Source organism: Micropterus dolomieu, linkage group LG18 (assembly GCF_021292245.1).
Source record: "Micropterus dolomieu isolate WLL.071019.BEF.003 ecotype Adirondacks linkage group LG18, ASM2129224v1, whole genome shotgun sequence".
In the NCBI taxonomy this organism is placed as follows: Eukaryota; Metazoa; Chordata; class Actinopteri; order Centrarchiformes; family Centrarchidae; genus Micropterus; species Micropterus dolomieu.
Window position 1 is genome coordinate 22,322,616 of NC_060167.1, and position 15,836 is coordinate 22,338,451.

Below are 15,836 nucleotides of genomic sequence, written 5' to 3' on the forward strand. Positions count from 1 at the left end.
GCCAGCTGAGCTGTAACAAACCTAAAGCTTATCTCTAGTTAAATATGGGGGTTTATGTAATGGGTTTTTGCTCGGCTGGGAGCAGTTACTTCGTGGAGTGTCCGCTGGTTGCTTAGAAAATGGTGTTTTGAAAATGTTGTTTTTGTACAGGTAAACAAACTCTGTTACTTTAGAGGTGTTGGTGGGTGGGCATTGGTATTGTTGTTTCCCTGTGTTTCCATTCATATTTACTTATATTTACAGTTCAGACATGAGAGTGGTATCTTCTCATATTCTATAACATTCTATAAAAAATAGCATGTGACATATTTCCCTACCAAACTACGTATATATTTAACTTTTGGTCTCATTTAGACTCTTGTCATGAGTCTTGATTTAATTGCAGGTAGGTAGGCCTATCACATTTTCACTTTACTCACGCAGTCACTCTGATGACGACTGGCTACTCGTGTATGTTGTTCTGTATTTACCATGTATGTAGCTTGGGCCTGTTGACCTTTAAAGTTCTGTGTCTGGTCCTAGAATTGTTGTTCTTAAAAAAACAAACAACTGTGTCCTCCAGTGTAATAACCAAATGAGGAACCTTAGATAAGGCTTCATTCTGTTTGAGCAGCCTCTCGGTTATCTTTTCCCTTGTACCACAACACTATGGGCACTCTGTTATCAGGGTATGCTCTGAAAGACTGAGCTCTTTCTCTGCTACACTGTGTGTGCCGTTCTCCTCTTTCAACTATGTGAGAAATGCTTCACCAACTATTTACAACATCCTGTTGACTGATACTCTGTCATACTGCATTTTTGAAGGGAAAGATTGATGTTCAGGGCCACTGCCTTTATAATACTATATATATTATATGTATTGGTGTATTATTCCGATTTTCATATGTATTGTATCACACTTGAATAGCCACCACTGGCTAAATACGTTTCATGTCATGAAGAAAGTAGCCCTGTTTACTAAGCACTTCCAGTTCATAGTCACATTTGGGACATGAACTGTACAGCTGTGGCAAGGCTCTGTGGTCCTATACGGTACTTGACCACAGTAAGTATTTGCGGCAAATCTCAACATAATAAATCTATTCCAACTTTCTTCTTTTAAAAATTATGTAGTAGGGACTTCAAATAAGTAGCAAAGTAAGAGTCTAAAGTAGGGCTCAGAAATACCTTGAGACTGAGACATCCGTTGGAAATAAATGCTGTTTGTATCATCATTCTCAGTCAACGTTTTTGACATGCTGCTGTTTGTGGTGACTCTTTGGTTGTTGTGCATTATTTTATTGAAGGTGTTGCCCGTTACTATTATTTGACACCAGTATGCCTCTCTCAAGCACATGCATACCATTAACATGATAATATTTACAAATGAAGCATTTATTACAGGCCTATTGCAGTGCATTTATTGACATAGTAAAGTGTTCCTTTATTTTGTCAACTCCCTTCATGCGACTCCCTTCATTCGTGTGACTTTGCCTTTGTTTACAGTCATCCTGGCTTGAGAGAAGCTTGGTATTTAAAAGTGTCTTCATCGGCCTGCATTTCCTGAACTAGATCCTTTTCAGGCCACTGCTGCTCTCTGGTGGAGACATGCATGTGTTCCTGCAGGGAGGAATAGTTGAACAGCAAATATCTGCTGGTCAGAGCAGAAATATAAGCAAAAGTAAGAATAATGTGTAAAAAAAAGTATTATCAGAAAAATAAACTCAGTGTATCAAAAGTGTATGTACTAATGTTGAATGGCCTCTTCAGAGCCTTGAGTCATTACATATTGTATCATTGATTATTATTATCAATGCAGAAACATACAATGAACATTTAATGATTCAGCTGTTCAAGGTGGAGTTAACTGCTTTATATAGCTGTTGTTGATTCGTCATATTTTGAAGTTTGGAATGCAAAGCCTTAATCAGCAAAGTAACTAGTGACTACAGCTGTCAAATAAATGTAGTGGAGTAAAAAGCACAGTGTTTATATCTGAAATGTAATGGAGAAGATCTGTAAAGTTGCATTAAATGCAGGGCAAGACAGGCAAAAATGAGCTCTGTGTTTATATTGAGGCCCATAAACCGACCAGTATGTCTACGCTGGAAAACTACCCTGCCCCAGGTTTGCTGTATGTCAATTGGTTTATGATAATTTGGTTGAACAAAAGTGCAATTAAGTATATGCTCCATGTAAGCATAGTATCAAGTGAAGAATTAAAACTGGATTTTGACACAGAGCCTCACAATAAGACAGGGCCTCAAGAGGTGTACATGCAGGAGCCACATGTGGACCATTTCAGTTATTACACTGCACTACTACACTACTCTTCAGTGCTGCATATTATCAAACAATCAAATTACAACTCACACAGACAACATGAAGCCTTTAGGCCCCCAGACTTGTTCAGCCCTAACCCATTATAACTGGCTGATTTTTAAATACCCTTTTTTCCTCCCCAGAACTTTATTAAAGTCAACACATTAATAAACAACAATGACATGGTGATGACATGAAATAGGCCTACAAATTCCACAAACAATGTATTTAAGGTAAATAAATCAAATACATTTAAAGATAAAAACAAGAAAAGAGATTTTAAAAACAAGTGTAGGAATTGCACATAGGTGGTAAGAATTAGAAAAATAAATACAAAATTTGTTTAAAAAATATATAATAGTTGTTGCAAGACTTTTGTTGTTGTGTGTTTTAACATATTTAGTAGAAAAAAACAATTCATGTTCAACGAAGGAGAAATTGTGAGCTGCCGCACTGAACTGACATGTAATTTTCCTAATGAAATCACCTACTCTTATCTGAGTTTCAAAATAAGAAATATCATCTTCACAGTTTAAATTCAGAGGCTGCTCGTGTTTAGCTACATCACTGGAGGCTGGTTCATTAAATATTTTATTTTATTTTACTGAATCTTATTCATCTTACAAAAATCTTCAACCAAAACAAAAGTACATAAAAACAACAGAATAATAGAACATAACACAGCTAGATACATATAAGGCTATCATGTAACAAGCAAAAAGGCTTTAAAGGTTCAGTGTGCAAGTTTTAATGGCATCTAGTGGTGAAGGTTGCGAATTGCAATCAGCAGCTCGTTGTGCATTCACGTGCTCCTCGAATGGTCCCATTTCCCGAATTGTGAAGTCGCTCTTCCGACTTCAGTGTGTGTTCATTTACTCTTAAGTCGAAATGTTGAATGAACATGGACGCTACAACAAAGATGTGTTTGATTAGCATATAAACAACACACAGATATCTAGGTCTAGGTCTAGCTCTACCTGGACAGTAAACTAACCGTCAAAATTTTTTGCAATAAGAGATATTGCACAAATCAAAGTTTTGTGTACTTCTTTATGTCCCATGTATTCACCGCTCCCCCCTCCCTTTCCAAGCGCGCAGGAGAAGCTATGGTGGCCTACATGCTCTGTCGGTTCTTGTGCTAAATAGTACATGTGGTCCTCCATTTGTCCAAATTTTTCTTCTATTCTTACTTCTAATAAACCAGTCGACTAATACTACTAGTACTTCTTTACGTACGTATTCAAGGTAGTGACAAAATTCACTCTGTAGTGCCATTTGTCCGTTCAGGCTACTGTAGAAACATGGCAGCGCAACATGGCGACGTCCATGTAAGAGGACCAATAGGTTATTTTTTCTCACATACTGTAAACAGATCATCTACACTGCAATTCAAACATTTTCAACATATAAAAGATAATTCATATAGCGGTATATGGTTCTAAACTTTCTTAGCTCTGAATGGCATTGGTTTGTCAAGGTGATTAACTGGTCAAGAACATAGTTTTAAACAGTAGGCTATGTAGATAGAAATGGCTCATTAAGGTAATAAAAACATAACGGTTCATTATGTAAGGTCTTTATACACCTCTGAACACAGTTATGTACATTATATTGCATTTCTGTCAATAGATCTTCCTATATATAACACTGGACTTCTTGCTTGTACACACTGGAAAAATCTTTACACATTTTAACTGTTTTAATTGTTTTACTTTTCTTTAGACCACATAATGTTTCACTATAATGTTTGTTATTTCTATATTGAAATGTTGTGTTTATGTTTTTTTTTTTCAGACGTTTTGCATGAATAAATGTAATATTTTCCATTAGCTGGTTCTTTAAATCGTTGGGGTTCGTGTCTGTAGTGGTGACGTGTCTCTAACGTGTCTCCTCCTCCCGCTCCTCCTCCCGGCAGCTCAGGCTGAGATTCACTCTGGTCACATTTACACAGTAAAGAAGCACATAGGTGGACAGCTGGGACATCATGGGCAGTGAGTATGACTTTGACACACAAGTTGTACTAGACTTTATATCTTGAGCCTGTGCAGAAACACCGGAAACGCTGTTCTAACTGTTCTTGGCAACTTAGTTAGCGAGCAGGCGTATTAGCGCTGGCATTAATACCAGGCTAGCTTACGTTGCTAGCTAGCTTAGTTGGCAGTTGCTTTTGTACTGTTATGAGCCTTTTGTGATAATAAGCGGTTAGTGGATTCAGTAAAACACATAAGGAGTATTTTTTTTCAGCTGGATTTCTTGCTTGTAATAAGGTCTGCGAAGCGCCACGGCGGCTCTTGTTGGTTGGAAACATCTCCTAAGCTAACTTGTTAGCCACTCATTCAAAGACGCTGACAGTCTAGTGATGACGACGCATAACGTTAACACAACCGGCGTAATCTCGAGCCTGCTGCTCCTCGATCACCTGCCTCCTGCTAACAAGAAACATGTGGAAATTATAATGTTAAATAGCTAGATACACCGTGAAAATGCCTAATTTGACATTTAAAGATGTTTGGTTTTGGTTATTGTAAATTCAAATCTATCTTGAGTCCGCCCACCGTTCACTGCCACGTCCCACTGACGGCCAGTTAACTCACGTAAATACTCATGTCTGCTTGTTTCCAGTCAAATTCTTGGAGGTGATAAAGCCATTCTGTGCAGTGCTGCCAGAGATCCAGAAACCTGAAAGAAAGGTGTGTATTACGCTTCATTTATTGGTGCATTTGGCAATTTATAATTAATAATTTGTTTTAATACCTGGCATAATGTGATTGTCCAACAGATCCAGTTCAGAGAGAAGGTATTATGGACTGCCATCACTCTCTTCATCTTCCTGGTGTGTTGCCAGGTAAGCGTCACAATTAATTACTAATAATAATCTGTTCCTTTAGTCAATTTAGTTGAAAAGGAAGCACAAATTTAGATGATTTCAATATCAATAACATTTTGAAGAAAAACAAACATCAACTAAAATCCCACACACTATGGTCAGTTGTTCTCACTTTATTAATGATAATTTGGTCCTCAGACCCTAGGTAGATAAAATTCTTAAATGACCTTCATCAAAGGTCTGAGGACCAAAATATTGTTAATAAAGTTTTTGAGCCAACACATCTGTCAATAAGACCTCTTAGCATGAAAGACATTTGTGTTTTGATAGTTGAATTGAGACATAATTTATTCATGTATCAGTTGTTTTCAAGTAATTATTTGACTGCTAATCACAACTAATCATAGCCCATAGTTATGCCTTAAAGTTGAATATCGTGTCCTGCTATCATTGATTAATTTTCTGCTGGTTGATATGTTAATTCATTAAAGAAATATTTTGCCCTTCACCACTTGCAGTAAAATTAGCACTGTTTAGTATGAGTACATAGTCTGTTTAAGAATATGTGTCCTGACAAATGTCAAACTATCCCAGCTGAACTAAGAAATATACGTTTCTTATCTTGAATACTGTGGATTTGTTTGTAGTGTTGCACTGCCTAGTTTCGGTTACACTAGAAAGTTGATTTACATGTTGTGAATGAAAGATAAAAAATGAAAGTTAAAATAGCATCACTGAAAAAAAAAGAAAAAAAGAAAAATCATTCTCTGACCCTGTGAAAACTGTTTCCGAAAACTGTTTTCTCCAGATTCCCCTCTTTGGCATCATGTCCTCAGACTCTGCAGATCCATTCTATTGGATGAGAGTAATTCTGGCCTCAAACAGAGGTATTGGTCTAGCTAATAACTGAATAAAAGTCTAAATGCATGTTTGCTTCTCCTGCTGGTATACCCTAACTTGAATATCTCCCTCCAGGTACCCTGATGGAGCTGGGTATCTCACCTATTGTCACCTCAGGCCTGATAATGCAGCTGCTCGCTGGAGCTAAGATCATTGAAGTTGGAGACACACCGAAGGACAGAGCCCTCTTCAATGGAGCTCAGAAATGTAACTAAACTATCATTAGGTGGTTCTATTTCATAATTATTTTTATAGATCGTCTAATCCCTGTGATGTTTTTCAGTGTTTGGAATGATCATCACCATCGGTCAGGCCATCGTATATGTGATGACCGGCATGTACGGAGATCCCTCGGAGATGGGTGCAGGAATCTGTCTGCTCATCATCATTCAGGTGAGGACAAGAATTTTCTTAAAATTTGTCATAACAAATTGCGTAATTAGACTAAAATATATATATTTTATAATTAAAACTGGCTTTCAGTTTGCACTTTACGGAAAATAATACAATGTGAAAAAAGAACACAATATAGAACAAACCAACATTATTTTTAGGATTATGACTACATGTTTCTTTTCCAGGTTCTTTGCATTCAACCCTGTGTTAGCTTGGATCAGTATCCACTTCTTTGCTTCCCCAATGTTCCCCAAATATTGGTGATTTTATTGCCACAGACAAATACCCTACAGTGATGTTGACATTTAAAATAAGCACGAAACTGACACCACTTTTCCACTGTCGTCTTGAGGTGCATCAAGGTCATTTCAGAGTATCTCAGAGAAACATCTCATTATGTCAAGTTATAAAGTTTTAAAATAGTCATTGTTCATTGTTGTTATTAGAATTACGTGCCTAACAGATTAGTTTAGATTAATTGAGTAAAATATGCCCCAGTGGAAGTGGAAGTGCTGCTCTTTAAAGCTCACATTGTTATTAAGTTCAGGTATAAAAACAAACGGGCCAACTCATAGTCAGAATTAACAGCTAAGACTGCAAAGATATGTGAATTTACAGCAAATTGAAACATTTTCTCACGACTGCCTCAGTCATTGTTCAGCTGACAGTATCTGCTGTGTTCCTCTACAGCTGTTTGTGGCTGGGATGATTGTGCTGCTGCTGGATGAGTTGCTCCAAAAGGGCTATGGTCTTGGTTCAGGGATCTCACTGTTTATTGCAACCAACATCTGTGAGACGATAGTCTGGAAGGCCTTCAGCCCCACGACTGTCAACACTGGAAGAGGTAAGAAACCACAAGTTTGTCTGTGAGCATGTGATTCTGGTTGCTAATTCATAGTTTTCATGTGACGTCACATTACAATGAAAACACTTCCTTGTAGGGCAAAAAAGACGTTATTTTCCGCTGCCTGCCAACCATGCAGCAAGTGATACACTGTTAATTTGAGTTTGTTACTTTTGCGTTGCCAAAATTCTGGATGGTTGATGTGCTTTCGATTGCACTAATCGAGGAGGAGACAAGCCTGGGCTGTGTTAGGTGAGGGATTTTCCACAAGGTAAACATAAACGTATTCTGTAACGTTATATGGATCGGATATGCCCAACACTTTTTTCCATTCCATTAACTGAACACGCAGATAGTACACAGAGATAGTACCCCTCAATGTAGCTGGTCGTCATAGCGACGCAACACGCAACCGCCGCGACGCAATGTTAAATGCGACACACACACACCAGTGATCCACACAGCTTTCTCTTTATTTAAGTTAAAATGTTTCAACATTACTCAGAATGTAAAGACAGATAAGCGGTATGAAAATCTTCCAGCTGTGTTTTCCTCTGACGCTGTTGCTGCAGCGGTCTCTGTGACGGTGAGACCAGAGGGCTCTGTGAGCGGGCGGCTGGCTGGCCTCGCAAATTCCTCCCATGGGTTGCCGCAGGCTTCCCTCGCTGCCACTTGAGGAGCTTCTCAACTCCGAAAACTTTCAAGCGCACATTTGTTTCGCCATTGCTTTTCATAAAACTGTCAATATTTGAAATCTGCACAGTTGATTTCTCACCTCAAAAATTCTCATAAGTGGATTTAGTGATGTTTAGTAAAATATAAAACTTTCTGTTGCTGGCCTCTGTCAGGCACGCACAATGATGATGCAGTGGATAGTGACGATTCTCTCTGACCAATCAGTAGTCTGCTGTGTTTACACGTCACATTTTAGTATCCCTCAGCTCGCTTGTCAAGTCAGTCAAGCTGGTACCGTGCAGTGGAAAAGGGGCTTGTGTTCATGTCTTTTTCTTCAGTTGAAAGGTGATCCAAATAAAATTTGACTGCTTTTGCAGCGTCTCTGCGAGGGAGTCGCGGTGTGAGCCGCTATGTTGGTCTGTTGTTTTGCCCTCAAGGTCACCGCGCATGTCACGTGACTGAAAACTATGAATTGTTACTGGAATAGCCGAGATCACAGTCCATCCTGTTGCTCCTCTGCACGTCACAGATCTGTGCCTCACTCTTGTGACTTTTTGTATTTCTAGGTACAGAGTTTGAGGGAGCAATTATTGCGCTTTTCCATCTGCTGGCTACTCGGACAGACAAAGTGCGGGCTTTGAGAGAGGCCTTCTACAGACAGAACCTGCCCAACCTCATGAACCTCATCGCCACCGTATTTGTCTTTGCTGTAGTGATATACTTTCAGGTGAATTGATGGCCTTTCTTAACCATGCAACTTTTTCTCAAAGTTTAAAATAGGAATTGCTAATGACCAAGATGATGACGTTAGAGAATTTAAACAGTTTAATTGTTAACAGTTGTCCAACACATTCACCTCTTCTCACAGGGATTCAGAGTTGATCTACCCATCAAGTCAGCACGCTATCGTGGCCAATACAACACTTACCCCATCAAGCTCTTCTACACCTCCAACATCCCCATCATCCTGCAGTCTGCCTTGGTTTCCAACTTGTATGTTATCTCCCAGATGCTCTCTACACGCTTCAGTGGCAATTTCTTGGTTAACCTGCTCGGTACTTGGTCTGTAAGTATACATTTAATCATTAGTCTCCAAGAATGGGTCCCCAGATGTACTTTAGTTATTCTTTTAGTTGTTTTTGGTAACCTAAATTCCAGCTCATTAAAGCTTATATTCTTTTCTGATGTTTGTAGGATACATCGACAGGCGGTCCAGCCCGTGCCTACCCTGTAGGCGGACTCTGTTACTACCTCTCTCCCCCTGAGTCATTTGGCTCTGTCCTGGACGACCCGGTCCATGCAGTCATCTACATTGTCTTCATGCTCGGATCATGTGCCTTTTTCTCCAAAACCTGGATTGAAGTCTCCGGCTCCTCTGCAAAAGATGTAAGTTGTAAACACTTTCAAGCAGGTGGTGTTTTGAGTTTATTTCAAACAGACTGTGTTTTTAAAGCTCTCTTCTTCCCATTCATCTAGGTGGCGAAACAGCTGAAGGAGCAGCAGATGGTGATGAGAGGACACAGAGAAACCTCAATGGTCCATGAGCTGAACAGGTAAGATCTTTTTTTGCTTTTCATTCACATAACTCATCAGCCGCTCAAACCGTATATTGAACAAGTTAGAAGGATTCTAAGCTTTCATCCTGAATTTACATTATGTTCTTGTCACAAAGCAAAGAAAACTCAAAGCTACACGTTTCCATCATATTTCAATTTACCTTCCTTTATTAACATGTGTAACCATTTAGTGGTACACTCGATTGTCAGGAAATGGATCCTGAGGGTAAAAAGCTGACAAAGCTGTTAGCATCAGGTGTTAGAGTCCACATACTGCAAACACAGTTTTGCAAAAACATATGGAAAACATTTTTTTTCATGTACAGCACAAGAGTAAACAATAAAATGAATTATGATAGAATTCCATTTAGCTGCTTTAGTTTGAAGATTCTAGTATTGTGCACCCTGGCTCACTGTCACAACTGACTGGGACACTTGAATAGAACAAAGCCGTCATTAATGCTATTAGTAACCTGTGCTTCCATTATGACAAATGAAAATGTCTGCTGTGAAAAAAGCCTGTCACTGTACATTTGGTCTGTTTGTCTTGTACTGCATGTACGTGTAAAGTCTCGAAGAATGAGAGGTGGACTTTTAATAAGAGTAATTCATTAATAATCTTAAATTACGGTCCACTTCCTACCTTTTTCAAAATTTCAACCGCATATCTTCAACTCATCTTGAGAAGGTTCCTATGTTCATATTTTTTCATATATTTGAGCCAGATTGAATCCCTTAGTCTTTGCAGGAGAGTCAACTCACGTGTCTTTTTTCTTTTGTAATAAGATTTTATGTTCTTAGAAATGCTTTTCCACCCAAACAAAGAATTTTAGTCCCTTGTTGAAGGCACAGAGTGCACAAATGTCAATTATTGAGCTACACTAAACTAATTAAAAGCAGGGAAGCATTTCAAGAATGTGACTACTTTTGTTTATGGCTAATGTTTTTCTCAGTTGTTTGCAACTTGGTCACTTGGGTGTGCGTCTACAATATGCACTGCTTAAAGGAATACTTGAACAGTTTGGAAAATGCTCTTCCACCATTTTCTAGTCTTTGTGCTAAGCTAACTGGCTGTTGGCTGTAGCCCTATATTTAATACAGACTTAAGAATGGTGTCTATGTTCTCATCTAACTCTTTGCAAGAACGCCATAAGTATATTTCCCTACAATACTCCAATCACGATGAGTGTATCTACCATTCCTGCTACTTGGCATTTCTGCTGAAAGATTGTACGGTGAAATTCTGTGTATTAATATTCATCTCAATCTCCCTGTTTTGTGTTCTAGGTACATTCCTACTGCCGCTGCCTTTGGTGGACTGTGTATCGGTGGTTTATCAGTAATGGCTGACTTTCTCGGAGCCATTGGCTCTGGCACCGGTATCCTGCTGGCCGTCACCATCATCTATCAGTACTTTGAGATCTTTGTGAAAGAACAGAGCGAAGTAGGCAGCATGGGGGCCTTGCTCTTCTAGAAAAGCCATTATCCTCTCACCTTCTAACAACTTTTCTTAAGATCACCAACCTTGCATTTGTTTTACATCATGTGAAGCCCCTGAAACATCAGCTCTCCAGTTTCACGATGTTTGAGGAATCTTCAGGAATCTCAGCTGAAATGGGACCTTGTGAGGTGGTGGGGCTACACAGCTTGTCGCTCCCTCCACAAATCTTCCAAAGTAACACAAAGACCGACATGTCAGTTGTACCTCATCAGTTCTAACTGACTCAAGATTATAGCTCCCCAAGATTCATTTTCAAGGCTGCGTTTGTGTACGAGATGAAATCCTGTGGGAGCTTGGTCCTTTTTTTCAGACTGACAATAGAGTGCTTCAGTATGCAGGCATACTCAACACAGATGACGGAGGTCAACTGCCGGTTGTGTGCATAAAAGCACTCGATATTTAGCTTAGTTTATACTTTTCCTTTCAGCTTTTTAAATTTTTTTTTTTTCTGACAATTACGTGAAGGTGCGGACCAGAAGCTGAACTGTCAAACGCTGAGTCAAGCACTGTACATTTTCCTGATTTGTGATCTGTGTTGTAGCTGTTATTTGATCTGGGTGTTGCAAGAAGAGGAGAGGATGTGGAGCTCACATTGGGGTCCACCTGTCAAAATTAATTGTTCAAACTTATTTTTGTGAATATCTGATGAACCATTCAAAAAAGGGTCCTCGCTGTTTTACTGTATGGCATTCCCACGGAGCTGCAGTATTAACTCACATGTCCCATTCGTTTTTGTTACCCACTTTCTTTCTTTTTTTTTTTTGAATTGTCTGCTCTAAGCATACTTGCGTTAATCATGTTTCCACAACTGACAAATTCTGTACATAGGCCATGCATTGAATAACTTAGAATTTGTCTTAAGTGTAAGATAAGTCTTTTGAATATGTCAAAATAAATGCATTTCAGAACAAACATTCGCAATAAAACCTTTTGTGTAAAAAGGCTTAATCTTTTGACTCTTCTGCTTTTCTAGTGAGTGAATCAGTTTTCAGAAGCACAGGATTTTCTTCTGAGGAAAATTCACTTGTCATTTTATACTATAGTGCTTCTGGGGCTTTTTTAATCTTTGTATTCATGTCTGTACCATAAAGATTTAGCAATTATATATAATAATATATAATATATTTTTCTGTTGCTGTATGAGTTATTGTATTCAGTCAGCTTAAAGTTTGGCCTGTTGGATGAGTAACACTTTACTGCTATTAATACTATATGAGCACTTTATAAATATTTAATTAAACATACTATGCTTTGTAAGCTGATATAAGGATGTCTAATATTACTATATATATATATAGTAGTGTGTGTATATATAGTAGTTTATATGGCTGTTTCCACTTATGGAGGAGTTATAGTTGACAAACAGTAATAAACACTCATATCTGGTTACTTACGTTAAGGTGTATTATGTGAATAAACACCAACAAGCCGTTTCAATAATGAATGAGCTCATCAAACATTGATTATGTGATTGCATGTTAGAAAATATAAAGATCGATTTTGTCATTATTATGGCAATATTACTTTTATCCTAATCTCCCACACCTGAAATAAAATGAAGTTTGGAAAAGTTGTGGACTTGCAGGGTAATTGTAAGTTTTTTTTAAAGTGTAAAATCACAAATGTGACAGTACACTTTACAAGTGCGCAGTACACATTACAGATAACTAAATTGTAGATAACTGAAAGGAGGATAAACATGGATTGTTTGTATTTCCCTCTTAATATCATATTTCTCATCCTTTCTTGGTTGACATCTCATGTCAGGGATATATTGTATTTTGACGGGGAGAAATTGGATTAGAAAAATCTAATCAGAAAGTTAGACGGAAAAAGTTTTGTGCGAAATCAAATTACAAGCGTCTTTTTGTGGAAAAGCCAGCTTTACATTTTTCCATGTGACGTTTTGAGCTGTCGGGGGCAGCAATGAGCCCCGGGGCGCCTGCGCTACCGGAAATGGAAAAGGAGAAGAAGAACTCTGCACGCTTAAGCAAGGATAGTTGTGAAACCACAAGCTAACCGAGCTAATGCTGGACTAAAACCGTTTGCGTTTTCTTCATGTGTTGTGTTGTGTGTCAGTACGAATCTTTACCCTCGGAGCTGTAGCAGTAAATCAGAAGGAGGAATTTAAACTGTCCCAGCGTGAAGAAATGAGCTCGGTCCGAGAGGAAGGTAACCATGCTGTTCTAGCTTCCTTACCCTGCTAACCCTGAACTTGATATTTTTTATGAATGAAAAAAGAAACCAGTTGCTAAAAGTGTATCAACAAGTCCCTTGCTAAGATAAGAATAAGGAGTGTGCTACATTAGCAGTGAACAGGACTGTTAGCTAACTGAACTGTTACCATCACAGTGTTTAACCTTGACCAGCGACCATAGCGACATTATTAGAGGATGTCATGTTGCACTTATTACAGTGACTTACCTTAACATGTTTTTCATAGAAAGTCACCCCCAGTCCACTCATTCTCGTGACTAAAAGTCATGGTTTTCTCTCTCATTGACATCATGAAAACACCTTGATGTTTTGGAAGATAACAGCCATACATGTCAGAAGCTAATTTGGACCATAAATAAGGTCCTGGGTGATTTATTGGACAGGCTCCGGTAAAGACTGTGCTGGACAATGTTTAAATGGTGAACTTCATTTAAACATTGTCCAGCAGTATGTCCAGTACATGTGTTATGACTTGTTAGTCTCAGAAAGTTTAGTAGATGCTGTAGATGTAATTTAGAAAGCCTTTATGTTGGATTAAGTGGACACAGGACTTATAACTGACGATTTGTTTCCACATTTTACACGACAGGTAAAGACCAAATCATCTTTGTCACCAAAGAGGATCATGCAACACCCAGCAGTGCTGAACTCGTAGAGGAAGATCCTAATGACCCATATGAGGAGCGAGGTGAGGAGCAGTAACGCTACCAAGAGGAACCTGTCATCAGGCTAAACTGTAGCTTTGGTGAAGTTTGAAAAACGCATGTTTATTACCCGTGTATTAACTTAAACCACCACCATCTTGTCCTAGGTCTGATTCTTCCCAGTGGGGAGATCAACTGGAACTGCCCCTGCCTGGGTGGGATGGCCAGTGGTCCCTGTGGGACTGATTTTAAGGATGCCTTCTCCTGTTTCCACTATAGTAAGGAGGAGGTGAAGGGCTCTGAGTGCCTGGAGCAGTTCAGGGCCATGCAGGAGTGTATGCAGCGTTACCCAGAGCTCTATCCTCAAGAAGATGACAAGGTGTCAGAAACAGACAAGACCTCACAAGACTCTGCATCTGCAGAAACATCAGGTGCAAACTCAACATCTCCTACTGTGCAAGACTCTAATACTACACAACCCAACACAGAGGGCTCAGTGGAAAGCTAATGGTGAGCCTTAGTGGCAACACGAGCCACACGAATTTAAAGTCCAGCTGAAATCTCATTTAGTCTGACGATGAGAGACCAACCAATATGGGATTTTTAAGGCCAATATCCATATTGGTATTTGAGAATAAAATAAATGTATGTATCGGCTGGTTTATTTTTTTTCTTGGTAATTAGGTTACGCAGAATATTTTACAGTTGAGCTGTAAACATTATTAAAAATGACAGTAACAGTAAATGAAAGATGAGTTTTGTAATTTTGTTAACTAAAAATGAACTCCTTATGAATAATATGTAGTGAGCCACAAGAAATTAAAATCCAGCTGAAATCATATTTAGTCATCCCTTTTTGCCATCAAAATAAAGTCAACACATCACGGCCGGTAGGGGAACAAGACAACAGACTGACTATGTATGGTTAGCGTTAGTGAAGATTAAACACCACACCAGCATCTGAACTGATTGAAGTTATATCTGCAAGTAGATTTACATGCTGTTTAACGTGCTGCAGCTGAGCAACAAATTAGCTACCTACCCTGCAAACTGACATTAGTAGTGCAGTTTTCCTCTGTGAATGTTTGGTCACTCATTCCAACAAGCTATGGTGAGGACAGGACGTGTGTTTCTAAGTTAGATAAGTAAAGCCAATGTGGGTTGTTGTTCGAAGTCTGTGTCTACTGCTGTATGCAAATATCATTCAAAATGAGGCTTGGCTGTAGACGGTGAGCTTAAGGTATTAAGATGAATTGAAGCCAATGAAACACATGTACGCTGTAGCAGACAGAATCATGTGACATTTACTTTTAGTTGGACTTAAATCATTCTATTTATGATTAAATGATCATTTACTTTTGTAAAACTAATACATTGATGTCAGTGAAAAAACGACTATCTTGAGTGTTAACTTCATGTTATTCAATCCTGTCTTTGGGTTAATGCAAAAGAGTATTTAATACAACCGTACAGGACCAAGCTTAGTATACACATAGAGGTGTATAGTGCATATTTTAGTCATTTCCTTTGTGTCAAGATACTTCTATCTTGCCCATGCTGTGCGATCTACCATATCTTGGTCTGAAAATGTAAGATTAAAGTGAAATATTTTCTTTTTCAGTATGTTGCATTTTAGATGTAAATTATTTGTTGTTCAAAGTTTACATTCATATTAAACTTTGACTCAAATTTACATTAGTAATCTTACCAATCAAGTTGCTAAATTCACAAAGGTGTGAAGAATGTACTGAAGAAAACTTTCTACTGTGATATCTTTGAGTCGTGTGTTTCCACAGTCCCCCTCTGTCCTGTGACACTGCATTTATTCTGCTAATTTATAACCAGATTTAAAAACATTTACCTCAACTGAAGCATTTGTGTGCAACAAAGGACTGATTGGAGTGATTTGAAGTGAATATTGTTGAATGTTTTCTAATAAAATGTATTATACCTGTTTTGGTTCTTGTGAGGTATT

The 15,836-nt window shown here is 38.5% G+C and overlaps 2 protein-coding genes and 1 long non-coding RNA gene across 4 annotated transcripts; 2 read left to right on the forward strand and 1 right to left on the reverse strand.

Moving 5' to 3' along the window:
• Positions 1–1,402: 1,402 nt before the first annotated feature.
• On the reverse strand, positions 1,403–5,225 carry LOC123956431. Of its 2 annotated transcripts, none has more exons than XR_006821536.1 (3): positions 5,056–5,225; positions 4,896–4,980; positions 1,403–1,630 (listed from the first exon to the last, which is right to left on the reverse strand). It is a non-coding gene; the product is annotated as an uncharacterized LOC123956431 (long non-coding RNA). The 2 variants fall into 2 exon arrangements; XR_006821537.1 differs by lacking the exon at positions 1,403–1,630 and adding an exon at positions 4,041–4,234.
• sec61a1 (SEC61 translocon subunit alpha 1) lies at positions 4,173–11,943 on the forward strand. The gene is made up of 12 exons (XM_046028608.1): positions 4,173–4,292; positions 4,924–4,991; positions 5,081–5,146; positions 5,937–6,015; positions 6,104–6,235; positions 6,312–6,421; positions 7,115–7,268; positions 8,510–8,670; positions 8,812–9,009; positions 9,138–9,329; positions 9,420–9,496; positions 10,787–11,943. Exons 1-12 carry the CDS (start codon positions 4,286–4,288, stop codon positions 10,971–10,973), a joined length of 1,431 nt encoding a protein of 476 aa, XP_045884564.1. The 5' UTR covers positions 4,173–4,285; the 3' UTR covers positions 10,974–11,943.
• Positions 11,944–12,955: 1,012 nt separating this feature from the next.
• On the forward strand, positions 12,956–15,816 carry chchd4b (coiled-coil-helix-coiled-coil-helix domain containing 4b). The gene is made up of 3 exons (XM_046076456.1): positions 12,956–13,172; positions 13,807–13,905; positions 14,029–15,816. The coding sequence occupies exons 1-3, from the start codon at positions 13,151–13,153 to the stop codon at positions 14,367–14,369; spliced, it is 462 nt and encodes a 153-aa protein (XP_045932412.1). The 5' UTR covers positions 12,956–13,150; the 3' UTR covers positions 14,370–15,816.
• The last annotated feature ends 20 nt before the right edge of the window (positions 15,817–15,836 follow it).

Excerpts from the sequence above, each read along its gene's own strand:
- sec61a1 (XM_046028608.1), top strand. Across the intron at positions 7,269-8,509 it reads GACTGTCAACACTGGAAGAG|GTACAGAGTTTGAGGGAGCA; the intron begins GTAAGAAACCAC and ends TTGTATTTCTAG. Across the intron at positions 9,330-9,419 it reads CCGGCTCCTCTGCAAAAGAT|GTGGCGAAACAGCTGAAGGA; the intron begins GTAAGTTGTAAA and ends CCATTCATCTAG.
- chchd4b (XM_046076456.1), top strand. The coding sequence starts at position 13,151 with ATGAGCTCGGTCCGAGAGGAAG. Across the intron at positions 13,173-13,806 it reads GAGCTCGGTCCGAGAGGAAG|GTAAAGACCAAATCATCTTT; the intron begins GTAACCATGCTG and ends TTTACACGACAG. Across the intron at positions 13,906-14,028 it reads TGACCCATATGAGGAGCGAG|GTCTGATTCTTCCCAGTGGG; the intron begins GTGAGGAGCAGT and ends ATCTTGTCCTAG.